The sequence below is a fragment of the Eptatretus burgeri genome, chromosome 14, assembly GCF_056783735.1.
Source record: "Eptatretus burgeri isolate ZD-2024b chromosome 14, Ebu_testis_v1, whole genome shotgun sequence".
Lineage (NCBI taxonomy): Eukaryota > Metazoa > Chordata > Myxini > Myxiniformes > Myxinidae > Eptatretus > Eptatretus burgeri.
In genome coordinates, this window is record NC_140974.1 from 77,684 (window position 1) to 104,659 (window position 26,976).

Sequence of the window (26,976 nt, forward strand, 5' to 3'; positions counted from 1 at the left end):
TTTCTTTCAAATGCTTCTTCGCCCGTTAGTTTCTGTCTGCGTTTCTTCTTTATGTCTTCCTGCTGTTTTACAACTTTTGAAACCAACTCTTGATGTTCCTTAAATCTTCTTGCTCTTTCTTTTGCATCCATTTATTTCTTGTAAAATATCATTTAATGAATTGTAAAGATCAACAGGGAAATTTTCCTTTTCTTCATCATTCAAGTAGATGTGTTCAAATAAATCCTTTTCTTTAAATATTTCATCAAATTCTTTATTAACATTAATGCGAGTTGTAATTTCTTCTTCACTAATACTTGCATCTCTGCTTTTCATACGTTTGCGTTGAGTTTCTTCATCAACATCAAAACCGAATGATAAAATCTTCACTCCGCTCAGATGTTTAATAATTTGTCTCGTTCCTTCTGGATTAGTTTCTAATATCCCAAGACCACCAGATTTTAGTTTCCTTAACTCACTCTTACAATGTGAATATTTTGTTGTACCAAGAGAAACCTCCTCAAATATTTGACCTTCATTCCTCAATCGCATATGTTCCTCCACTGAAATATAGTGATAATCTTCACCTTTTACTTCTCCAGGTCTGATTGCTCTAGTTGTTGTTGATACAATGCGTATCATGGGGTGTTTTTTTAAGTAAATTTACAATATTCTCATTTGTACTACACAAGAACCTTGATTTATGAAAGTTTTTTACAGAAGCAGATTTACCCACAAGATTTACAATAATAGTTGTCATTTATATATGTAATTGTTTATAAAACAAAAAATATATCCCTTAATATCTCATCTTGTTTCACAACAATATATTTATATTTTTCAGTCGTGTGCTTCATGTAATCCTCAAATTTCTTTTTACTACAGAATGTAGAACAATTATCTCTCCAAAAATTATTGATATCTATTGAATTTAACTTGTATAAAATAAAAGTATTAGCATTGTTTCTGATGGAACGACGAGGAAGTTGAAAGTACGATTGACTAAGATAAATACAATTACAAGAAGAATGTCTCCCTCTTGTGTAGTAGCTGTCCATTACCGTTTGGTTTCTCTCATTAACACAATCATCAAAGATAACGAGGTTCTTTTTTGATTTATCCAAATCTTGGGGAGACGGTATATCATCCATATTATCACGAAGAATACAAGTTATCGGATTTGATTTCTTTTTACATCTCTGTGTATCACAAAATAGTTGAATTATATCTTCAATGTTATTATCATTTAGGTTTTTTTGACGTTTAAATAAACGGATTATATCTTCTTTTGAAGACCAGCATTAAAACCTTGTGAGAGTAGTTGATACTCTGGTTGAAAACTCGACTTTGTGAAAATTATTAAATTATCATAATCTAAAAAGTTGGGAGTGAGGAGCATCTTTAAAAGTAAGCAGGTTTTTCCACATCCACTTGAACAAACTATGAGACATCTTAATGAATTTGGGAGATTTTTATGGTTGTTAAATTTTATCTTATTTTCCCAAATGGGTAAAAAAATCATTCATTTATATATTTGGAAAACAGGTTATTCAATTTATTATTGGCTTTTTTGAAACTCTATATTTTATCCTAAGTTCAGGTTTAATTTCAAGATAATCCATTATTTTATTTATACAATATCTTGTGTTGATATTTCCCTGAAAATCACATCCATGAATAATATTGTTACGGATTCGCGCCCGCCGGCGTGCTGACGGCCACGTAACTCGAATCGCGGCACGTCGCCCACCGGACGGACAATCCAGTCGTGACCCTCTCGGACTAACGCCGGGAACCAGTCACGGGTGGACCTTTCGGTCTCACCGCGATCGAGCCAATCAGCCCCCGCGTGGGATAGGGTTGCTCGCCAAATTCGACCTACCTAAGTACCCACGCGGAGGGTAGACCGGGCGATCGCACCTCGCCGCAGGTCGACTTCGGACACGGGCCACTTAAGCGACCCGTTCCGTACTATCGGGATAACCGAGCGGTGTTATCGTCGACCTCGACGGTTCGATTAATTATCGGGCGTATTCAGCCCACTACCAACCCTTTACGTGAAGCAAGATGAGGATTCAATGAAAGAAATGACGAAGCGAAGCGAGAAACAGTTCAACACAAAGCACATTTATTCGCGACGAACGGAAAGCACACATATTCAATTCCACCAAAAGCACACAGAAAAAACACAATGCAATTTACACAAAAAGCAAATGTAAAAGCGAAGACACAATGCAGAGCTAATACCGACTACCGAGCACACGGCAACACTTACACAATTCTACTTCACAGACGGCGCCGACAACACATACCCAAAACCAAGGAAAGAATACCCTCAAGGATGAGGCGGGCCTGAGGCCGAGACCGGGTCGGGCCTACCCGTCTGTTGATGAGACGCGGAGCGGCGATGGTGCCTCAACTCCGCGGGCCTCGCGGGCAGTGTCTGGTAGGGGGTGGGAAAGGGGCCCCCTTGGTCGCACTATCTCAGTGCGGGGGGAAACAGGAGGGGGTTGCTGATGCTCGGGGTATAGAGGATTTTTATTGTCCCGCGACGAGCGTCTCCACCTCGGCCAGGTCGCGCTGTCGGCCTCCCTGGGGTGCAGCTCCCTGCACGACGCGAGCACCCCCTCGTCTGCCCTCGCCGCCTCTCCACAGCTCCGTCCCCTCCGCTCCGACTCCAACGCACACGACGACCAGCTCCTTCTTGCCAATTCCACCGCCCGCGAAGTCTTAACTCTCTGTTCTCTCTCGACTCTACTACTCTCTGGACTGACGAACACGGTCGCTTTTATCAGCCCCGTGGCTTCGCCTTTGACCCCCTCCCTTCGACCTTTCACCTCGCTCCCCATTGGCCCGAGAAAAAGTGGGCGTGAATGCTTTTTGATCCATAAATTTGCATATATCGATCGCCCTCCAACGCCCTGGGGGCGGGGCCAATTCGCCCCTCGCTCACCGATTGGACGGCAAAAAGTGGGCGTGTGTCGTTTTTGATCCGTTTTTGAAGCACAAAATCCGTGATTTTGTACACGCTGTTCGGCGCGCGCCCTGCACGAGTCCAACACCGGTACCCACAAGCGGCGCAAGAACGGTGGCGATGCGACGGTTGCGAGGTGTGACGTGAAGGTCGTGGCGGTTGTGGTGAAGCGGCGTTGTGGTTGGTGGTTGATGTTGTGGTTGTGGTGGTAACAATGGCGGTTGGTCCAAAATAAAGATAGAGAAAGAAAAACGGCTATCCTGAAGAGTCGCAGCACGCATAAATGACATGTATTCCCACTAGACAACGGGTTTGGGCCTAACTACACATGTACTTACCGAGATATCTCACCTAATGGACCTGAATGGTGGTTTGCGAATTTGGTAACCACAACAATATATAACAACAATCCTTTGAACATTTCTCTTATACGTTCAGTTTCTTCCCTCGTAAGGAAAGGTGTGTTATCACCCTCATACTTTACATTCATTTCTCTAATCAATCTTGTAAAGTAATTCATTTTTGGTGTAAATCTAAAAGAATTATTTTCCTTTTTATATTTTTTTTATTATCATTAATTAGAAGATAATCACAGAATATACATTGTTTATAGGCTTTTGACTCTGTGTTTAATCCCCGTCTTTCACACGCAGGACAATTCTCAAATTTGTCATCTGGAGAATCAGGAAAGTCTAGCATATTTATAAAGTAAAACTTTACTGAAACTGAAATTCATCTATACTTTCAGTTGTATATTGACTCATATTTAATAATATTACCATCGATATCGATATACTTTTTTTCATTACCAGATTCAACGACAACATTTTTTATATTAAAGGTAATTTTAAAAAGATCGTGAACTACTATTGAACGAAATGTCATTTCACCTGATATATTTACATCCTTTATTTCATCAGTATTTACATCTTTAGGGTTGTTGAAAAAAATACAAATTTCTCCTTGCATATTACAGATGGTCTTATCTTTTCTTTCTAAAGCTTCATCCATAAGGTTTTTGTTTTTTGATACTTTTTCTTGTTTCATTGCTTTTTCTAGTTTTGAATATATTACCAGAAGGAGAGGAGAAAGTTTTGTTAGAGATACTTTAATTGATGTTCTACCAGGTATACTAAAAGCCCTTCCACTGAAGGAAATTGAAGAACTCATATTATTTACCATAATTGTTTTTATCCAATAGTTGTTATATTTATCTTTGTTCAATTTTACATCCTTGACATATTTCTCAGTATGTTTAACAAATGAAGAGATTGATTGAAACTTGTCTTTTGTGTCTTGAAACATTGTATTTATTAAGTGAAAAAGTTGGAGGATAAAATGGTTTTAAGCACAGATTCACCTGTAAAATAAACGTAATTTTCATCAAGAAAATTTTAGTTTAAGCAAAGATTTATTATATAAATGTTTGTAATCACAAATATAAACATTATAGAAAACACCTCCGAACCAACAAACACACGTTTAATCTATTTCATAAAATATCTCCTCTTGAGTTGGAAAGAAAACATTGTGATATCTGTTCAAAGGATGTTTTGAAGAGAAGTTATAATAGACATCTTCAATCACAAAAACACAAGAAAAATGAGTTTAAAGTAAAGGGAGACTATTATATTGAAAACACTGATGGGGCATTTAAAGGGCATATAAAAATAAGGATTTTTCAATTTGGAGAACCCGCACCATCATCAATAGCTGAATCAATTGAAATAGTGAAACCTGATGTTGAAAAAGTTATTAAAAAGACATTAAAAGAAATGAAAACTTTAAAGTTTTATATGGGAGTGAAAATGATTATGAAAAGACAAGATGAAGAACAAACTCCTTATATGAGAACAGATCTTCATTTTATAACATCATTTCAAGATTTTTTAAATAGTGGGGTTTATGAAGAACTATCAAAACAAGAGGAGGATGTTGATAATACAGTGGTTGGAAGTGGATTCAATATTAAAAAAATCATCTTTTTAGATATACACATTCTAAAATCAAACCCTCTTAAAGCTTCTTCTTATATTGAATTACCAAAAGAAATAAAACTAAAGAAGGCAGTTGTTAATATTAAGAACAATGATAATAAATGTTTTCTCTGGTCTGTTCTTGCTCACTTTCATCCACCAAAATGTAATTCAGAAAGAGTAAAACAATATATGAAATATGAGAATACCTTGGACATTAAAGATTTTAAATTCCCAATGCCACTAACAGATATTCCTAAATTTGAGAAAAAGAATAATCTTTCTATTAATGTATATGGATTAATGGATGCAAACAAAGTTCAAATATTAAAAATTTCAAACAACTATAAAAATGAAGAAATACACATTGATCTTTTATATTTTAGTGTTGGAAATAATTCACATTACACATACATCAATAATTTATCAAGATTAATCTCTTCTCAGGTATTCAGAACAGCAAACAAAATATATCCTTGTAAGCGATGTCTTAATTCATTTCATACAAAAGAACGATTGGAACAACATTCAAAATATTGTAGTAATCATAAATCAGCTGTAATTACAATGCCGAAACCTGGTGAAAAGATTTCTTTTGAAGATTATAATAAATCTATCATGCACCCATTTGTGATATACGTTGATTTTGAGTGTATCCTTAAAAAGATAAATACTGCTTCTCCTAATCCAAAAGAATCATATACAAATAAATATCAAAAACGTATACCTTGTGGTTTCTGTTATTATATCAAATCATCTGTTGGAGAAAAGTATAACAAACTTGAACATTATAGTGGAAAAAAAGCTTCACAAGAGTTTGTAAAACGATTAGAAAAGGATTGTATAAGACTCACTAAATTAATGAAAGAAACAAATGAACCGATGAAATTAACCAAAGAAGAAAAATTAGAATTTAGAAAGAACAATATCTGTCATATTTGTGAGGGTGAAATTAAGGAGTCTAAAGTTAGGGATCATTGTCATCTTACTGGTAAATATAGAGGTCCCGCTCATTCCTGTTGTAATCTTAATTATAAATTACCTTCTTTTATTCCAGTCTTTCTTCACAACAGCGCCAACTATGATACACATCTATTTATAAATGAACTTTCAAAAATACCAGGGAATATTTCTGCCATAACAAACACAAGTCAAAAGTATATTTATATTTAAGTATATATATATCAAAGTAAAGAGAAAATTCTTTCAAGTAAGGGAATTTATCCTTATGATTATATGGATTCATTTATGAGATTTAAAGAAACACAACTTCCTTCAAAAGAAAGTTTCTATAATAACCTTTATGAAGAAGAGATAAGTGATAAGGAATATAAACACGCACAAGAAATATGGAAAATATTTAAGATAAAGAACCTTGGAGAATATCATGATTTATATCTAAAAACAGATGTTTTATTGTTAGCTGATGTGTTTGAAGCTTTTAGATCACTCTGTCATAATAAAAATTGTTATGGATTAGATCCTGCCCACTATTTCACAGCTCCTGGTTTAGCTTGGAATGTTGTTGGGAGAATGGGGGATGTTTGGAAAGTGGGGAGGATCAAAATTGAAGGTAATGGGGAGGATAGAAATTGAAGGTAATGGGGAGAAAAAACAAACATTGCTTGGTTTAGCAATGTTGAAAATGACAAAACAAGATATAGATTTAATCAGTGATGTTGATATGCTTTTGATGATTGAGAAGTCCAAGAGAGGTGGAATATCACAAGTATGTTCAAAAAGATATGCTGAAGCAAATAATAAATATCTTCCAAATTATGATAGTGAAAAAGATAGTAATTATTTGATGTACTTTGATGCTAATAATTTGTATGGATGGGCAATGTCTCAATCTCTGCCTTATGGTAAATTAGAGTGGGTGGAAGAAAAGGATTATGAAAAGGCTTTGATGAAAATTGTTATTTCTTCTCAAGAGGAATTGAATGACGAAGAAGAAGGTTATTATTTTGAAGTTGATTTGAGGTACCCGAGTGATCTTCATAATAAGCAAAAAGACCTTCCTTTTGCATGTGAGAAAGAAACCCCAAAGAAAGAATGGTTCAGTGATTATCATAAAAGTTTTAATATTAAAAGCAAATCAACAGAAAAGTTATTAACAACATTCTATGATAAAGAGGGATATGTTTTGCATCAGAGAAGCTTAAAACAGTTTTTGAGAGAAGGATTGAGAGTCGCTAAAATTCATAGAGTTTTAAAATTTAAACAAAGTCCTTGGGTGAAAAAGTATATTCAATTCAATACAGATATGAGAGCAAATACAAAAGTAAAATTTGAAGGGGACTTTTATAAATTAATGAATAATGATGTATTTGGAAAGACTATGGAAAATGTTAGAAACAGGCAAAACATTAGATTCGCAACATCTTGGAAAGAAGCTTCGAGATTGATAAATAAACCAAGTTTTGAGAGAGAAGAGGTTTTTTCAGAGAACTTTTCTGCAATTCATATGAAAAAGGAAAGTATTGTAATGGATACACCAATTTATATTGGAACAGCAGTTCTTGATTTATCAAAGATATTGATGTATGATTATTTGTATAATGACTTAAAGAAAGAGTATGGTGAAAATGTTTCATTGTTGTATATGGACACTGATAGTTTTATCCTAGATATAAAATCCTAGATTATCCTCGATTTTATCCTAGACTTCCGGTTCCGGTTTTGGAGCAGCGAGAGGTCTCCTTCAGGGCTCCCTGCTGACGTTCTCAAAGCTAAGTTTCTGGTTGTTATTTGTCCCCTTTTAACTGTTTAATTTTCTCACCTACATGTTACTGTGTGTTGCTCGTTCGGTTTTGTTTCAAAAATCGTGCTATTTTGTGAGTATTTTTGTCGACGTTCTTACCTGTGCTTGAGGCCTAGGCCTAGGCTTGAGGCCTACCGGTTCCACTCGGTGTTCGATCGTTTTTTTTGGTTTGTTTGTTTTTTCTCCCCATTACCTTCAATTTCTATCCTCCCCATTACCTTCAATTTTGATCCTCCCCACTTTCCAAACATCCCCCATTCTCCCAACTAATATCTTTCTTATCTCAAAAAAAATAATAAATAAATAAATGAATAAATAAATAAATATACCCTACAACAACAACACGCTCACCTTCTCCCGATTCAGCTTCTTCTTCCTCTTAACTTCCTCCTCGTCTTCTTCCTCGATTTTTTTTTTTACACTTCCATGACCTAATCTGTTGAACTCTCTCATACATTAATATTAACAACAACAAATATATATATATATATATATATATATATATATATGTATATATATATATATATATATACCCAACAACAACAACAACACGCTCACCTTCTCCCGATTCTGCTTCTTCTTCCTCTTAACTTCCACCTCGTCTTCTTCCTCGATTTTTGTTTTTTACACTTCCATGACCTAATCTGTTGAACTCTCTCATACATTATTTTTAACAACAAAAACGATCTTATAATGCTTCATCTTCCTCTCTCACACATGTGGTAATCTTTACTGTTTCACAATGCACTACTCTTCTGCTATTTTAACAGACTGCTCTCATTTCGACCTCTCCTTCATTCCTTGCCTAAAAAATCCAACTATTACAGCGCTTCTTCTCTCCATGCTCTGAATTCGCCTTCATTGCATCCATCAAGAATTGTGTTAAATCGCATCTCTGACCTAAAACTTTTAAAAACCACAGTTTGCCATGGATGCTCGCTTTCCATCAACCATTCTTTTTTCCAACTTCAGTGCCAACTCACCCCCTCACCCCTCACTCTCACTCTCAAAGCAACCATCCCACTCTTCTCCCTCCAAGCCTCCCTCTCACCTCTCTCAAAAATTCCCCCTCACCTTTCTCCCACCTTTCATCCCCCTCACTCTTCCTTCTCAAAGTTGACCCCCCTCTCATCCACCAACCTGCCTCCCTCCACTGCCCTCTCACCTCCATCTCTTCACTCCACCTCCTCAAATCCTCAACTGCCTTCTTCCTTGTCTCTTGTCCCCCCTCTCCCCCAGCACCATAGAGCCTTTTCTCCTCCTCATTCGGCCCCCTCCCCTCGCTATTCTGCAATACCCCACACTCCTTCAGCAACCCTCCTTACCTGCCCCCCTCATCCCTTGTCCTACCCTACCCCTCCCCTCCACCCCCTGCACCCAAAGCGTCCTCCCCTACCTCTTCATTAAAAGTGTGGACCTCAAATATCCGGGGCCTTCGCTCAAACCTTTCAGATCTTTCCATACAGGTTGCCACTGACAAACCAGACATTATCTGCCTAACAGAAACTTTCCTCTCCCAAGACGTGTCTGAGTCCCAAGTATCTCTCCCTGGCTACTCCCTCTTACGGTATGACAGACCTGAGCCTCGTCCTGGTGGAGGTGTTGCTCTCTTCATCAAAGACTCTATTCCTCACTCTCCATGCACTGCTCTCACTCCCCCACACCCCCAGGAATACCTCTGGCTCCGGCTTCCCCTCCACTCCCACCTCATGTTTATATGTGTGCTGTACCATGGACCAACTTCCTTCCTCTCATCCCAACTCTCTCTTCCTCATGTGTGGTGACTTCAATTAATTGTCAGTTCCTATTGGCAATCTCAGTTCTTTCCACAAAGCTCGGAACAAGTGTGTATCTACCCTCAGGAGAGCCAGAAAACAACATCTTTCTCATCTCAAGTCTGAACTCTCAAACCTCTCTCCCTCCTCAAAATCCTGGTGGCGTTTAATCAAATCTGTTTCTGGTGTATGTTCCCCCTCCATCCCTCCCTTACCTCAAATGGCCGCACTGCTGATTCCACACGTGATAAAGCTGAATGTCTAAACTCGGTGTTTGCAGCTAAATCTTGTGTCCTAAACCCATCACTATCTCTACCCACTTTACCCAGTCGCACCCAACTGTCCCTGGACTCTGTATCCTTTTCTCCTGACAAGGTGGAGAGCTTGCTTTCAAACCTCGAGTCAGATTCTGCAACCGGTCAAGACAGCATCAGCCCACGTGTCCTCAAAGCCTGCTCTTCTGCTCTTGCTCACCCTCTCTCTGTTCTATTCACCCTCTCATTTGCCCAAGGTCATCTGCCATCTGCTTGGAAATCTGCTAACATCACTGCCCTGCATAAAAAAGGTGCAAAAACAGATCCCTATAAAGACAGACCAATCAGCCTTCTCCCAATCATCAGCAAGGTGATGGAATCCATCATCGCTTCAGATATGAAATCCTTCCTCTTCTCCAATGGCTTGATTTCCAATCATCAATTTGGTTTCAGACCAGGTCACTCTAACCTGGATATGCTGCTTCTGCTCTCCCATCAATGGATGGAGGTCCTCAATGCCAGACAGGAAATTTGAGCCGTATCCCTGGACATATCACGTGCTTTTGACACAGTCTGGCACCCTGCCCTACTCACCAAACTCTCTTCCCATGGTATTCAAGGCCATCTCCACTCATGGCTCGCAGACTTCCTCTCCTGTCGCAGTCAACGTGTGGCCCTAAATGGAGTTCTTTCATCCCCTCTTCCTGTGCAGGCTGGAGTTACTCAAGGTAGCGTTCTGGGCCCTGTTCTTTTTCTGGTTTTCATCAATGATCTCTCGGACTCTCTGGAAAATCCTCTATTTCTCTTTGCCGACGACTCCACCCTCTGCCGTACCATCTGTCATCCCTCAGACCGGCAAGCAGCAGCTTCTTCGCTCACTGCAGATCTGGATAAAATCACAAACTGGTCCAACACGTGGAACATGTCTTTCAATCCAGACAAATCTCACATTCTCACTATGTCTCTTCGAAAGGACCGTTTACAAAACCCCCCCATCCACTTTCTCAACAATCCTCTGGAAGAAGCCTTTTCTTTCAAGCTTCTAGGTCTCACTATCTGCCATGACCTTTCCTGGGAAAGTCACATTTCCAACCTCGCCTCAAAAGCCAGTCGCCGACTGGGAATCCTCCGTCGTGCTAAGTCCTTCCTCGGCCCTCTTGAGCTCCTGACCACTTACAAAGCTTTTGTCCGTAGCCTGATGGAGTACTGCTCTCCCCTCTGGCCTGGTGCTCCTGCCTCCCACCTTTCTCGGCTTCATGCTGTCAAAACCAGGGCATTTAAGATCATCGGCATCTCCCGCAATGAAGCTGAGTCTTTGGGCCTCTCACTCAATCACCTCAGGTTGGTCGGTGGTCTTTCTGTCTTCTACCGACTCCTCTCCAGCCTTGCCCCCCCTGCTCTCTCTGCGATTTGTCCCCACCACATTTCCACAGGGCGCTCAAGGTCCGCCAACAACCCCCTTCTGGTAAAACTACCAAAATCACGAATCACTGCTCATCTTCACTCTTTCATTCCTCTTTTTTCCCGCCTTTGGAATAAACTTCCTCACTCTATTCTTTCCCATTCTTCCCTCCAGGCTTTCAAAACAGCTGTTCACCACCACCTCTTATCTTCCACCATCCAAATCCTCGATCTTTTCTACCCCCGATAATCCACCCAAGCCCACTTCCTTCATTTCTCCTGCTTTCCTTCCTGAAAGTCCCTGAAATGTCCATCTTCTCTTCGCCATGTTCCCCGTCCCATCCCCATCCCTCTCCCTTCCACAGTTCACCTAATGTGTCTGTTCCCCACTGTTTTGTCCCTTCCACTCCCGCCCCTCTTGTCTCATGCCTCCTTGCTGTGAGTTGTGTGTTAGCTCTCATACGAGCCTCGACCAAGGTATACAAAAAAAAACAAAAAAAAAAAACTGATGATGTTTATAAAGATATGAAGAAAAATATTGGAGTATATGATACAAGTAATTTCAGCAAGAAGAGTGAGTTATTTTCCAAAAAGAATGAAAAGGTTATTGGTAAGTTTAAGGATGAGTTGGGTGGAAAAGTAATGAGTGAGTTTATTGGATTGAAAGCAAAGGCATATGCTTATAAGCATGGTGATCAGATTGATAAGAGGTTAAAGGGAATAAAGAAATATGTAATAAAGAAATCAATAACTTTTAGAAATTACTATAATTGTTTGATGAATAAGAAAGAAGAATATAGGAAAATGAATACAATAAGAAGTTATAAACATAACATATATAGTGAAGAAGTAAATAAAAAGGCATTAGGAGCCTTTGATGATAAGAGATTTATTTTAGATAATGGAATAGATTGTGTTCCATATGGATATTGTATGATAGAGTGAATAGAATAGATTATGTTTTAATGATGGGAAGATGGGTTAGGGTTTTTTAAGGGCTACCGCCGCGTTTTTTTGCAATATATAAATGGTCAAACCAAGTATTAATCAAACTAAAGAGTGGAGAAAATCTCAGTCTTGGTATATAAATGGAAAACATAATGAATGTGAAAAATATCAAATAAGTCTTATTGAAAAAATAACTAAAACAAAGGTAAATAAAACAAATAAGCGAATCAATTTAAAAAGTAGTAAGTTAGAGGATGTAAAGAAAAAAATGAATATCAAAATGATATGTGGCTCAGGAGGTGGTCAAACAAGAGCATTAAGAGAAGTTTATCATTTCGTAATGGCACAAAAGGGGTATCTTCAAAAAATAAAGATTCAAATGTTTTGTTTTTCAATATTTTAGATGGGGATTATTGTGCAAAGAAAATTAAACTATTGAAGGAATTTGAGAATGAACAAATCTTTATAGGTTCAATGAGTGAGCTAAACAATATGCATCGGTTATTTCATAAAGAGTGTCCCGAGGCTTAGACGTTTCAGATATTTCTTTAGAATCACCTTTAACAAATCACATTACCACTTTAGTACTTGAACAAATCTTTATCTTATTGCATGGATTATTTGAAAAAAAAAGTGTCCCCAGGTTAAAAGGGGAGACAAATAAATATACCTTGGGATAAAAAGGGGGTTTATTTTTAGGGAAAAAAAATATGAATCGCCGAAAATCCCCCATTCATTTACATGGGGAAAAGTGAGCCAGAACCAGTATATTCACCCTACTCACATACATAATACCGATAATTACCCCGCACATGCAAAGCGAAAAGCAGGGTGAAGCAACTGGATCATGTCCATCCGTCTGTCCACAAACATCAGTTTATTATCGAGGAACAACTTCATTTCCATTGAAAGTTCGACTTTGAACAGCAATCGTACATGAATTGGAAAGCAAACCTGCCATTAAACAGCACTTTCTCTCTGAATTTGGATCGATCGCACGTGCATGGAGAATGGTGAGATAATTTTTTTTCCTCTGTCTGCCTGTCTGGTAGTCAAAAACCAGAGTTGGTGTCAAAGCCACCCAATGCTCGCCTGTTTATACATTTATCATTTTTAAAGGACTCGTCTAATAATTAATATTTTTTATAAAGGCTTGCAGTGAAGTCTGATCCAAATAATTTTAAAGCAGTATATGTATTTGTATATTGTAATCAGTGACAAGAGCGCAAGTGAGCACAATATACGCCCGAACAAGAAGGTACATACAGAATTGGAAAACAGCATCCTGGTTGCCAAGGCAACCACTTTAGATGACGAACGTAGGTCATGACACACCGTCTCCACAGTCTGTACCTATGAACCAAATATGAAACGTGAAAGTTGAAAACTTTGGGAGTTAGAGTGCGGACAGGAACGGACGGACGGACAGACAAACGGACGGACGGACGACCGGCATCACATAATACGCCCCGATAAAAAAAATATTTATTTATATATCGGGCGTATAAAAAATAGTGTGGTAGATAAAAACATTAGAAAGGAAAAAATAACTTGCACCAAAAACTTTAATATTTTCACGCTCACGTCGGGGGTATGGCTATAGCTCTCTGTTCTTCGAACAGGTGAGCTAAAAATTGAAAATCATTTCAAACAGGAAACTTACTGTTTTTAAGGACATCATAAAGGACACATACAACAGGCACGAATAACTCACGTAACGTGTTCGCTCGGGTGGTGTAATCGCCACTCTGTCAGGTGGTAAACTTCCAGAATTAATTTATTTATTCGACTTTTACAATCTTTATTTTATTTAAATTGAATTACATACACACAGTAGTGGCCCAAAATATTGACACCCTTGCACTTTTTTTCAAATAATGTACCATTTCTTCCAGAAAATTGTTGAAATTAAAAAAATATTTTGTTCTCCACAAATGTATTTATTTGGTTTGCAGTGGAGCTAAACAAAAAGAAAAATCTAAAAAAATTACTAATTCTTTACTTATTCCACATAGAAATCCTAAAATGGTCTCGACAATATTATTGACACCTATTAGGAGTTGTTAGAAATAATTTGATTTAAAGCGGGTGAGTCTCCTTTCCTTTGGAATTGAACTCACCTGTGGTGAGCTGCAGGTGCCTGCGAAATTAAAAAAAAAATCACTCATTCAACCAGTTTTAAGAGAGAAATGAAGTCATTCTACTGTTTTGTGTCTCTGTGTGTACCGCAATGAGCATGGAGAAAAGAAAGAAAAACAGAGAATTGTCTGAGGAGGTCAGACACAAGATTGTAGCCAAGCATGGACAATCTCAAGGTTACTTGTCCATCTTCAGAGACCTTGATGTTCTTGTGTCCACCGCACACAATGTTATCAGGAAGTTTATGGCCCATGGCACTGCAGCCAACCTCCCTGGACGTGGTCACAAGAGAAGACTTGATAGAAGATTTCAGTGAAGTATTATTCGAATGGTGGAGAAAGCACCTTGATCAACTGCCAAACAGATTCAAGCTGACCTTCAGACACGAGGTACGACGGTTTCAACTCGTACAATCCATCGCCAACAAAATGAAAGGGGGTTCTATGGTGGGAGACACAGGAGGACCCCACTGATGAGAGAGAGACAAAAGAAAGCCCGACTGGAGTTTGCCAAAACACACCTGAACAAGCCAAAATCCTTCTGGGAAAATGTCCTGTGGACAGATAAGACCAAATTAGAGCTTTTTGGTGAAGCTCATCATCTCTATTTCCCTGAAATCAAATAACAGCACCCGTATTTTTCACCCTCAAAGGAAATTAATCGATTGATCTTTTTATTTTCTGATCGAGATCTCAATACGTTTGTACATTAACTTTGCACGGAACAAAGTGACGGAGGAATCAACGTGCGAACTCCCACGTCCCCTTAATTTAGTCTAACAGTCTTATTCTCATTTTCAAGAAGTTGAAGAGAGAGGAGAGGACACCAAGAAGTTTTTATTTTTATTTATTATTTTCAGCAGCGTCTCAGATTGCTAACGCTGCTCTCAGAATGCTCGGCGTTGTTGTTGTTCTTCTTCTTGTGAAGACAAAACCTTTATATTCAAACTCGGCTCTTTTATATACACGATCCGGATCTCCTTAAATACTAAGCACTTGTACACATCCTCGCATTGACGGTGTCTTTTGAAAGCGTCTATCGTGAACTTTTAAATATATTCGGACATTTGCTTTAAAGTTTCGAAAAGTTCACATCACTATTTAAAGATTATTCCATTTCATGAATTGTAAATTCGTAAATGCACTATATTTCGTAAATACGTAAATACACGGACGGGTCTCGCTATTGGCTTAATCAAGGCAAGTGACGAAATATCGGAAGTTGTTGTTGTTGTTTTTTTTTTTTTAGCCGACAAATCCTTTGAGGATAATATTCGGACGCTGCTCTTGGACACATTTGTCCTTGTTTAATATTATAAAGAGGATTTTTTTTCTTCCCAGAAAAAGGAAGAAAAGGGATTCATCCCGGTATGATGCTTATGTCTTGTGGATTTGTGGCCCTGAAAAAGGGCTGTTTGAGTTTGATGAAGCTTTTCAGCTCAACCCGAGGAAATCCTCGTCAATGCTTTCCTCGTCGAAGAAGGGCACGGAACTGCTTGTCTGAATCAGGGTAGAGCAAGTCCACGTCGCTTTCACCATCATTTGTAGCCTTCTCCTCCCAAGCTTGCTGCAAGTGAGGGACAGGCAATACCTATTGAGGTCACGCCACCAGTTGAACAACCTGTTCCTCTCGATCAGCATGTTAATAGATGGATGCCTTCTCCATCAGTCGAAAAAAACATCTCATCCGATTTAAAGGGCCAGGAGATTTCCAGTGTTAGAAAGGAAGAAAACTCATTGAACAGTATTGAATCTGTCGAAATACCAGGGGTCTGTTAAATGACAAATCGTCTCTCCGAACTCCGATAATTTATGACGTCATCCAACTTAGTTACTTTGAGGAGAGTCAAAATATGGAAAAATTGCCGTGTACCCCCAAAAAATTGGAAGAAAACGTTTTATGGTATTTTTCTTTTCTATTAGGTCTACAGTACAACATATCCAAAGTTTCTAAAAATTGGACCAAAATAAAGGGTCTAGATATGAGGTTAGAAAAAGATGGGAGCCAATGTGAGAACATGTCTGATATCTACTCAAATCTGATGAATTGAACACTTTCCGATCACTTTAATCCTTTGAGGATAATTTTTGGGGGATAATATGACTTTCAGTGAGCTCAATCTGTTGGGGGCCAGAGGAGTAGTGATGAATGGGAGTGACCTGAAAGAGGTCTTGGAGACGATTTCCGGTGAAAACGCTATGGTTCATCACATGATGAATGGAAAAGCTTTGTAGCACCAATTTTGGGGACACCTCTTTGTTTGTCAGTGTCTGATGCACCAGGATCGCAGCTAAAGTCATTGCAGATGAGCCAGGATTTGAGATCCTCGTGCAAAAATTTGACAGTCAATATACGATGTCAGATGCGAGTTCAATAGACTTGGAAACGTCACTCAAAAGTGATTGTATCAAATGGATTTCCCATACACGAGTTTCCAAAAAGTCTGAATTATCTAACAGTTCAAAAATGAGAAAATTATGGCTGAACTATCTGCAAATGTTGGGAGTGGCCTGGGAACTTGTCGAGGCCGATTGCACAGGGTCGTAGCAAATGCAACTCCACGCTATATCTGTCTGCTTACCGATATTTCCTGCTGCTGGACATCCCAACCATCTGCAGTCTGCTTATCTTTACCTGCAGAAGATGCAGGCGTGAGAAACTGAAAACTCTGCAGTATTTTCGAAATTCAGAAACGGATTCCACGTGAGTCAACGCACCGACCAACGCTGGGCTGGCCTTGGATCAGACTTGGTGATCAAACAGACCCTGATGCCGTCCATTAAATGTACAGGGGGCCTGACAAGAGGAAGTGGAATGACTGAACATCAAAGAGCTGTTTGGACAATGTCGTCTCCGGTATCCTCCAGCTACAGCTACGCCATGCAGGAATTCTGTCGAACCGTATACACAATGAGCGAACAGCACAAAGAGGAATCTGCATCACAAATAGACATGGACACGATGGACTTGGCCAAAATTGCCACAAAGCTTGAACAACATTCTCCATTCTCGGATGAGGTGACCCTTCGTAACATCATCACAGGTATAAATGCTAATGAGGATGTCAATGTGCAAGACCTTTTCATTGTTGGCAGAAACACAGTGAATAAAATGGAAGGACAATCTGTCTTCTCGGATTCGCACAAATGAAACACTGCAGTGAGGACACTAACATCAGCCCAGGCCAAAAAAGATCACCGAGGATTGAGCCATTGATCCAGCACTGTTATTTCAGAGGTTCCTTGTGGTATCTCAGCAGGAAAATCTGTGCCCAGATGAGGGAATGAAATGTGAACTTTCCCCATATCCTCCATCCTTGTTTGAAGCAAAGAATCGTGTGCAGAATCCAGAAAAAGCATAACTTCTGGATTCCATACAATGGCATGTTACTTCATCCGAAGATGCAGTTATTCAGTCCATTCCAGAGACTGATCGCTATGTTCTAGATGGTGGTTCACTTCTAAATCGACTGAAATGGACCGAAGGCAGCACCTCCAGCTCAATTGCCGATGCCGACACGTCTTTCACATCAGACCTGTCCGGCAATGCCACCGTTGTCTTTGATGGATATGATGGAGGACCAAGATATGATGGAGGACAATACGAATCAGCGACAAAGTCGAGCTCTGGTTTCGAAAAAGGTAAACATATCGGATACAACAACATTCGTTGGGAGAAAGGAAGATTTCCTCTCAAATGTTATGAACAAACAGGACCTCATACACTTGATCTCTGAACACTTGCGGCAGAAAAGCTGTCATATCATCCAAGCTGAAGGAGATGCAGACTTGGACATCGTGAAAGCATCCGTCACAATGACATCCTCCAATGCAACAACCCTGATCAGAGAAGACACGGATCTGCTGGTATTGCTGCTGTATCATGCAACTTCTAAGGACTGCAAGTACCTGTACTTTAGGTCAGACAAGGGGAAACCAAATGTTTATGAAATCGAAGTTCTGAAACGGTGACTTGGTGATGATGTCTGCTCTGATCTACTGTTTGCTCATACTTTCTCTGGATGTGACACTACTTTGAGAATCTTTGGGATGGGGAAGAAATCTGTTTTCCAAAAAGTCATCAAGGGTGAATCTGTCTTGCGTGCCTGTTCACAGGTCTTTTGCACACCAATGGCAGATCAATTTACTGTAGAAACCACTGGTTGCAAGGCAATGGTGTCCTTGTTTAATGGAATCCAATCTGACTCTTTGGCATAATTACGCGACAAGTTCCTTTGCATGAAAGTGGCCGCAGAGACCTTCGTGACAACCAAAAGACTGCGTCCAACAACCTCGATCACAAACCTTCACTCTCGGCAGACGTACCGACAAGTCATGGTTTGGATGGGCAAGGAAGACGGCATGAACCCTACTGAATGGGGCTTGGATGTGCAAGAGGACAAAAATATTCCACTCCTGATGCATAAGAGCCCTGTGCCAGACATTCTGCTCAAAATGATCCATTGCAACTGCACTACAGGATGCAGCATACTGAAATGTAGCTGTAATAAACATGGCCTTGAATGGACCAGAGCTTGCGGACCTTGCCAAGAAGACAACTGTGGTTATGTGGTTACTGAGCCAGTTTCAGATGATGAAAATGAAGACTAAATATTCGGTGGAAGGTACGTTGGAACATACGCTCGACAGATCAAAACTAATTTATCGAGGGTAGACTGTGTAACACTTTTGGTATTTTGGAGTATTTTAATCAGTTTTTGTTTGGATGTCAATCGTCCATTTAGTTATTTTTACTGACGCCATATTTAGACCCTTTGTGGTAGTCCATTTTTGGTAACTTTTAATATGTTGTTCTGAAGATCAAATAAAACAAAAAGATTCCATAAAACGTTTTCTTGCAATTTTTTGGGGGTCATGTGACATATTGATCCTACTATTTTATCCCGGCTCAATGATAAACTTCCCAGTCATTAAATCTGGTATATATCATGTGATTTCTTTCCAGGGAAGTCTTTCATCGACCGCATTACAGATGAGATGGAAGGAAAACATAATTTAGTCATTGTGATTTTCATGATTTGTTTTTCGAGACAAATAAGTCCTGAGACCTCTGAGTGTGAGACCTGAGAATGCTAATTATTATGAGACCTCCATTTTAATTTACTTTTTCCATCCATGAAGTGCTGCTTCATCAGGATTAAGATTACCACACCTGTTTGGTTAAGGTTTTAAAAGGGGACAGTGGGTGTCTTGGGCTGGCAGAATGGCCCACAGGTTGGTACACTCACTTTTAAGCTGTCCAGCCTCGCTTTGAATCCAAACCCAGCTTTAAACTGTCATCCCAGTGTTTCACAGGCAGGGTGATTCATAAATGTGTGTTCCGTCGCTTGGTTGGACGTAAACATACACGTCCCATCTCCTGGGATTAGTTGGTGGACGTTAAAGATCCCACGGTGTCCTTTTTGAAGAGTAGGTGAGCTATCGCTGGCACCATGAACAAATTAAAAATTCCTGATAGAATCAGCAGAGGGTATTGCATCAGTTCCACAGCTGTACCCCCAGCCAATGATGCTACACAGACAGTAGAAGAAGCAGCTGTGTCTTGAGCTTGCTTTACCATAGCTTGTGTTTTTCCCCCAAGTTGATGACGTGTTAATGTGGGGGTTTTGGGTGCTCCACGAATGTGCGTCGAGGAGCTTGGTGTGATGAGAATAAACCACCTGATCCACACACTTGTGGGGGTAATTAATGAGTCTATGGATACGATAACCCTGGAAGTTTGACATTGAGAGTGTTGTCGTGATTTTTCCACTCTCATCAACAGTGTGGGTATTCCATAGTCTAGTCCTCACTGAGTAACTCCAAGATTTTGAGAGATCAAGAGGTGAGGGACAGATTATAAACTTTCATGGCCATGACGATTACCATGGATATCCTGGGGGTCAATATTAACAGTAAGATTAAAAACGATGATTGGGAGGTGAAAGGTTCAACAAAGGTCATTAAAAACCACTTGGGTTATTCGAAGGACAGCATCCAGGAATGATACTTTTCTTATCGAACAAGTGTGTTCTCATCACTTTACATTGAGACCAATTTACCTGAATTTGTGTCAGAGTTTAAACACCTGTGTAAAATAATTTAATAAAACATCAATCCCTGGAGAGTGAGATTAAAATTCAGTTTATACCCTCAACTATCAATCTGAAATTGCAAAATCGAGTTATCACCTTTACTCATATTGTTTATCCAAACAAATTTCAACACCCAAATTACTCCCAACCCCTTGTTTGTTGTTGTTGTTGTTGTTGTTGGTTGTTGTTGCTTTAACTAAAAATTGTATGGCAGTATAAACATAAAACTGTTGTTTCCGACCTTCATGCCATCTTTTCCATCTGAACCTGGCAGTCCCAGCTCACCCGGTGGGCCAGGAGGGCCAGGGTGACCCCGCTCTCCCATGGGTCCAGTCTGGCCTGTTGAACCCTAAAAAAAGCAATGAGAAAAAAAACGAAACTTACAAAAAATACAATTACAACTCTAAAACTATCATTTAATTAACATAATGATAACACTGATCACAAATAACACCTGTGATCAAGTCCAATTATATTGTCACTTCAACACTTCACTCCAACAATTATCCACATGCCTACACAATGACCCGCACACATACAGTTGTAAATTTACACACATTTAATGTGCACACATACATCGAAACAACTGTGTAAACACACACACACACACACACACACACACACACACACACACACACACACACACACACACACACACACACGAAGGATTCAATTCCTGCCACTCATTAATTCTTCCACTCTTGTGGATAAAAGGACAATGATACATGTGAAGAGTGAAAGGAAGCAGACTTCCCATGTCCTCAGAAGGATGTTGTGAGTGCGGCATCCAACATCTCGAAGATTCACCAATTGTGAAATCAGACAGAACACACTCATATATCATCGTCTATCAATGGGAAATAATTCATTCCATCACTGTCTGTGGCATGAAGGCTTCCAGGAAAATATATTATTGATGAACTTGCTCTTGTCTTTACCTGAGGTCCAATGACTCCTGGAGGACCAGGTGGCCCAGTTTTTCCTTGAAATCCCTGAAGGAAAGAAAAGAGAAAACAATTGTACACCTTATGGTTCCATTGGTGTTGGTTGGTTCCATTAAACCAAGAAGAGAACGGGAAGCAAGTTGGTTCCATTAAAAGTTCCACTCATTTTAAAACGCACTGAATCTTCGTTATGTATGTGAATGCGATGCAAATTCCACTCCGATCCTGAGATCTCTGCACAAATAAATAAACAAATAAACCAATGTCACCCGCAGGGTGACCCGTATCTTACCAAAAGGTGACCACCTGTGACTTCTTTAAGGTCACACTGAGGTGAACAGAGCTGCAATCCACCAGGAGCGACTCCTTGAGGAATATCTGCCTACAAGAGATTCCGATGAGAATCGTTCTACAGAGTAACATGAAAAATATGCTTTTGCTTCATAACGTCACCAAATGACGTCATAATGTCTCAAGCTTGACATATCTAGAAAGCACTCATCGAGGTGTTCAATTTGAGGTACTACACGATGTGGTTCCGAAAACTTGAAATTTTGACCTTGGGGTCAAATATGTTTGACCTTAGGCGCTAACCATGAAGGTCAAGGCCAATCGCCACCAAAAATTAATCAGCTGAGCGCCAGATCATGAACTATATTCCCATGAAGTTTGAAGACGATCCGATCAAATTTACTCAAAAAATAAGGGTTTCGTCGACTCCCCTGATTTGCAACAAAGTGACCTTGACCTTCAAAATTTTATGCGCTGAAAGGGACCTCTTTAGGCCTCTGATATGCGAAGTTACAAACATTTCCAATGATGACTGTGCTCTGCAGAGTGATTTATACGTGATTACAGACCAAAAAATAAAAAAAATAAAAAACATATGAAGGTCAAGGCCAATCGCCACCAAAAATTAATCAGCTGAGCGCCAGACCATGAATTATATTCCCATGAAGTTTGAAGACGATCCGATCAAAATTACTCAAAAAATAAGGGTTTCGTCGACTCCCCTGATTTGCGCCAAAGTGACCTTGACCTTTGACCTTCAAAATTTTGTGCACTGAAAGGGACCTCTATAGGCCTCTGATATGCGAAGTTACAAAAATTTCCGATGATAACTGTGCTCTGCAGAATTTTTTATATGTGATTACAGACAAAAAATAAAAATAAAAAAAACATACAAGATGACTAACATATCTTGCAAAACTTCGTTTTGGCAAGATAATAAAAAATTTAAGCAACAAAACCAACCCAAACTGCCTTCCAGGAACTACTCCCTCCAAAGAACTCCCAACTCTCTGAATTATGAACCCTCCGAACTCGACAACTCTGCAAACACTCACACTTTGAGGCTCTGAGTGGGGCGGGGCTGACGCGCTGATCGTCCTGATTGGACAGGGACCTCCATGGATCCGCCTTTTCTGGGCGGGGTTATGGTCGAGCAGGGAAAACCCCGCCCACTCTATGCCTGTCTGTTCCCCTCTTGCTGGAGAAACGACGATGTGTTGGAATTCAGACCAATTCGAGGAAGTCGAACCAAGCACGTGAGGACCTTTCCTCGTATACTACGGCCGCGAGACGAGGGCGCAAGCGCTGAAAGACACTGTAGCCGCAAGTAGAGGAGATCTGGAGATTGAAATAACCGAACTATAAAACAAGTCTGAAGACGACGATGGTTCACGAGCGGTATTTGACGATGCAGATTGTTTCAGAAGTCAAGGATGAGACAAAGTGATAATTTTTCACCAATTTTAATTAATTATAGTGGCCTTCCATCAACAGCTGCAAAGTGTCGAAAACCCGGTTTCGTTCAACAACTTTCAAAATTTGACCTTTGCAAAACCTTTTAAGGTCACAAAACAATGTTGTGGACATTAAAATAAGGAAACAGGATACGTGCTATAGCTTATTGGAGTTAGTTCGTCAAAGAAGGTTGAAAACATGGTTTGATTCCAACAACTTTGAAAATTTAACCTTTGTGGCCTTTGAAGGTCAAAGGTCAAGGATTATTTGGTGCAAAACTTCCTCTGGAACATTCCAGGAACAATATAACGTCATATAGGCTATATGGGATTTCACACTCCTCGGATTATCCATACTTTGATGAAATCAGCGTAAAAACTAGAGGGGGAGCACTCGGGAGAGTGCAAAACCTCCGCCGCCAATACTGCTGGGTCACTCAAGTGAACCTTATATCTTATTATTGAAATATGATGTCAACAGTGCTGACAGTTATAGTTCTTTTCTCCAACATTTTTTTTGTGGGGGGAGGGGTTGGAAATCACTTAAAACATGTAGAAATGCAAAAAAAAGAAATCGAAATTTTGTTGAAAAAAAAGTTGCAAAAATTTTTTTTTCTCAAACAATTATTTTGGGGGGCGGGTTGGAAATCACTTAAAACATGGAGAAATGCAAAAAAAAAACATTTTTTTTTCTCCAACAATTTTTTTGGGGAGAGTTGGAAATCACTTAAAACATGTAGAAATGCAAAAAAAAAATTTTCCCCTTTTTTTTTGGGGGGGGGGGGTAACAATTTGGGAGGGTTGGAAATCACTTAAAACATGTAGAAATGCAAAAAAAATTCTCTATTTTTGGGGGGTAACAATTTTTTTGGGGAGGGTTGGAAATCACATAAAACATGAAATGCAAAAAAAAACATTCTCTATTTTAGGGGGGGTAACAATTTTTTTTGGGGGGGTTGGAAATCACTTAAAACATGCAGAAATGCAAAAAAAAAATTCAACAATTTTTTTTTTGGGGGGGGGGGACCAAGTCCAAAATTTAATGGCATGATCCTTGGACCATACCTAATCCCCCCACCAAGTTTCGTCGAAATCCGTCGAGGAGTTTTTCCGTAATACTGTTCACAAACAAACAAACAAACAGAAAGGGTTGAAAACAGCAACCTCCATCCATCTTCGAAGATGGCGGAGGTTAACAAACTTGAAGGAGGCGCCACGGGCAAGGTGTTCGAGATAGAGCAAAATGGTTTCAATAATTTAGGTCGGGAATGACCTCAGGATTATGCATAAAAAATATTGTCATCCTCGCTCTCAAAGTTTGGGCGATCGAATGATTTTTACATCAAAATTCGCAGTTTTCTAAGTTTTTGACCTTGTGACCTTGACCTTGGGACAAAAATGAAAAATCAGACAAGGACAAGTTTTAGGTAATTCATTTTGCTATTCAAATACCGAAGAACCCATTGCATTCAGTCAATTCCCTCCTCTCCCCCGCCACACTTTCCCCCTCCCTCCCCCTCTCTCACCCCTATCACTCTCTATTATCCCTATCCCTCACTATCCCACCCCTATTCTTCTCTTTCCAACCTTTTTCCTCCTCTATCCTTCCCCTCCCCCCTCTCTCCCACTTCCCCTCTCACCTCCATCCACTCTCACCTCCCACCTCGCCTCTATCCTTCCCATCCCTCCTTTCCCTCGTCCCCTCCCTCCTCTCCCTCTTCCCCTTCCCCCTCTCCCTCCTATCTTGAATATTTCCATCAGCGAAGCGACAGGTAGTATTTGCTGGTAAACAAGTAAACAAACACGAATTAATCTTTAAATTTTACATTTTCACACTTTCCTCAATTAAAAGAGGTTATGATGAACTATAAATTATTAAATGAGTCAGGTGGTCATGAGAATTCAAGTCCCTGACCCTCAGTGATGGGTAATGTTGTTAAACGTGTCCTTTATGATCCATCCATGAAGACCACACTCTGTACAGAGAGAGCATCAGTGCTGCTACAGCAGTTACCTGGGTTATTGGACACAATCCTGGACAGGTGACCACTCTGACACAGGATACTCAAACGTCTCAATCCTCCCAGCAAGCTGGTATCACTTTGCCAACCTCAGAAGAATGACAAGCTGAGTCAACCCCACCTGGTATTAATTCAACAGCCAAGTGGGATTTGAACTGAAGACCCATGTAAACCAAGCCCACCACCCCAACCATTAAACCAACACCAGGTATACTTTTATATTTTATCGGTACAAACACACCCATCCTGTGACAATGGTTTCATAACAGTTCTTACAGCAGGTCAAAAGGTCGAGGTCACAGCTTGAGGTGAAACATTTTCGTGAAAAATGATTTTGGGTCAAACTTTGACCTTGAACTTGTGACTTCCATCCATCGAGCAAAATTAATTAGTTTCCTGGTAAACTCTCACTTACTCTGCTTTACAAACAGCCGACTGGTTTAGTGGTAACTAAGTTCACCCTTTACATCTTTAAATATATTATTGAACATAATTTGGCCTAAAATAAGGTTGTTACAGGACGAGCTATAAACTCCCAACCTGGTGATGCACAGGGAAGGTGTTGCATCAGTGAGCATACCTTCCTCTGAAAGCAAAGGGAAGTATCTTGTCTTCTCATCCAGTGATTCCTCGAGGACGTCAAAGATGCCACTGCAGTCCTCAAGAACAGGCCATTGTGTGCCGGTGCAGAGGCCCATAATCACAAGTAAATCTTCATCTGATTTGTTGTAAACGAGATTAAAGAGGAATGAAGTGATGAGGTATAAAATGATGTCATACATGTACAAGAGGGAGGGAGGGTAACATGTCATGCATGGGATTTCCATTCACAATTCAATTCGAGCTCCGCTCCAGATATCGTGACATTCACTAAATCAATGAGTTCCTGTGTTAGTACACAGCACGGATCAGTACGGAAACACAAGTTCTCGGTACGGAGTGAACGTCACGTACCGGGTCTCGGGTGAACCGACCATGGACCCGCGGTCTTCCGGAGAACCTCCCGGGGATCCCGAGGTGTTCGCTCTGAGATCTCGGGTCATGGTGGACCGCACGTCGTGTCGGATGAAGGACGGTACGCTGTGGTAACCGAGTGAAGAGCGCGAGCTGTTTGGGGAAAAAGCGAACAGAGAGATCGCGGTGTCTGATTGGTTCCCGCCACATCACGTGTCCATGATTTAAAATAAATCCAAAGATTGAACGTTTCGTTTTAACGGATTGTTTGTGTTTCAGATTGTGTTGTGAAGGTGGAAAATCGAGTCCGAGTTCGTCGATGATAATTCCCTCGATACGAATCAACGTTCTTTATTTTCTGTTTTTGTCTTTATCGACAATCTTCCCTCCCTAACGGAGTTATATGTGGGTATGTGGGTATGTGGGTATGTAGGTGGGTATGCATCATCTACTCCTCCGGGAGGATTTGACCGAGGAAGCTGAAACTTTCAGGGATTAATGAGGGAACCCCGACATTGTGTCTGTGCAAGTTCCGATTGATTCCATCAACTTTTGAGGAAAAAGTTAATTCAGGACCCTTCGGGACCTCCATTAATGATGACAGGAGGAAAACCACGGGGTAACCTTCCCGGGTCAAATTACGGTCACGTGTGTCCGAGTGGTGCTCAGGTTTCGTACACCAGACGACGGTCTCCTTGGGTTAACCTGAGGCTGTCACTTCGGGTGGGTGCCTGGAATGTCCTTTCCATAAGAGAGGATGATCACCTGTCTCTGTTATGGCAGACGAGCTCGAAATGGCGGGCGAGCACGAAATGAAATGACGGACGAGTTTGAAATGGTGAATGAGCTCGAATTGGCAGACGAGTTTGAAATGGAGGACGAGCTCAAAATGGCGGGCGAGCCCAAAATGGCGGACGAGCTCGAAATGGCGGACGAGCTCAAAATGGCGGACGAGCCCGAAATGGCGGACGAGCTCGAAATGGCGGACGAGTCCGAAATGGCGGACGA

The 26,976-nt window shown here is 40.2% G+C and overlaps 1 protein-coding gene across 13 annotated transcripts in view; it reads right to left on the bottom strand.

Annotated features, from left to right (window-relative positions):
• LOC147012519 (dynein axonemal heavy chain 8-like) overlaps nucleotides 1–26,976 on the bottom strand; it is a 70,479-nt gene that overhangs the window by 38,818 nt on the left and 4,685 nt on the right. For 5 of the 13 annotated variants that reach the window (XM_085853504.1, XM_085853505.1, XM_085853497.1 and 2 more), the window contains exons 2-4: nucleotides 25,555–25,732; nucleotides 21,243–21,296; nucleotides 20,590–20,643 (exon numbers count right to left, since the gene is read on the bottom strand). In XM_085853504.1, coding sequence (XP_085709630.1) covers nucleotides 20,590–20,643; nucleotides 21,243–21,296; nucleotides 25,555–25,732 — 286 coding nt within the window. Of the gene's footprint in view, nucleotides 1–20,545; nucleotides 20,654–21,242; nucleotides 21,297–21,540; nucleotides 21,631–25,554; nucleotides 25,733–25,968; nucleotides 26,166–26,976 lie in introns of those variants that run through there. The other 8 variants (XM_085853498.1, XM_085853495.1, XM_085853501.1 and 5 more) reach the window with 8 other exon arrangements.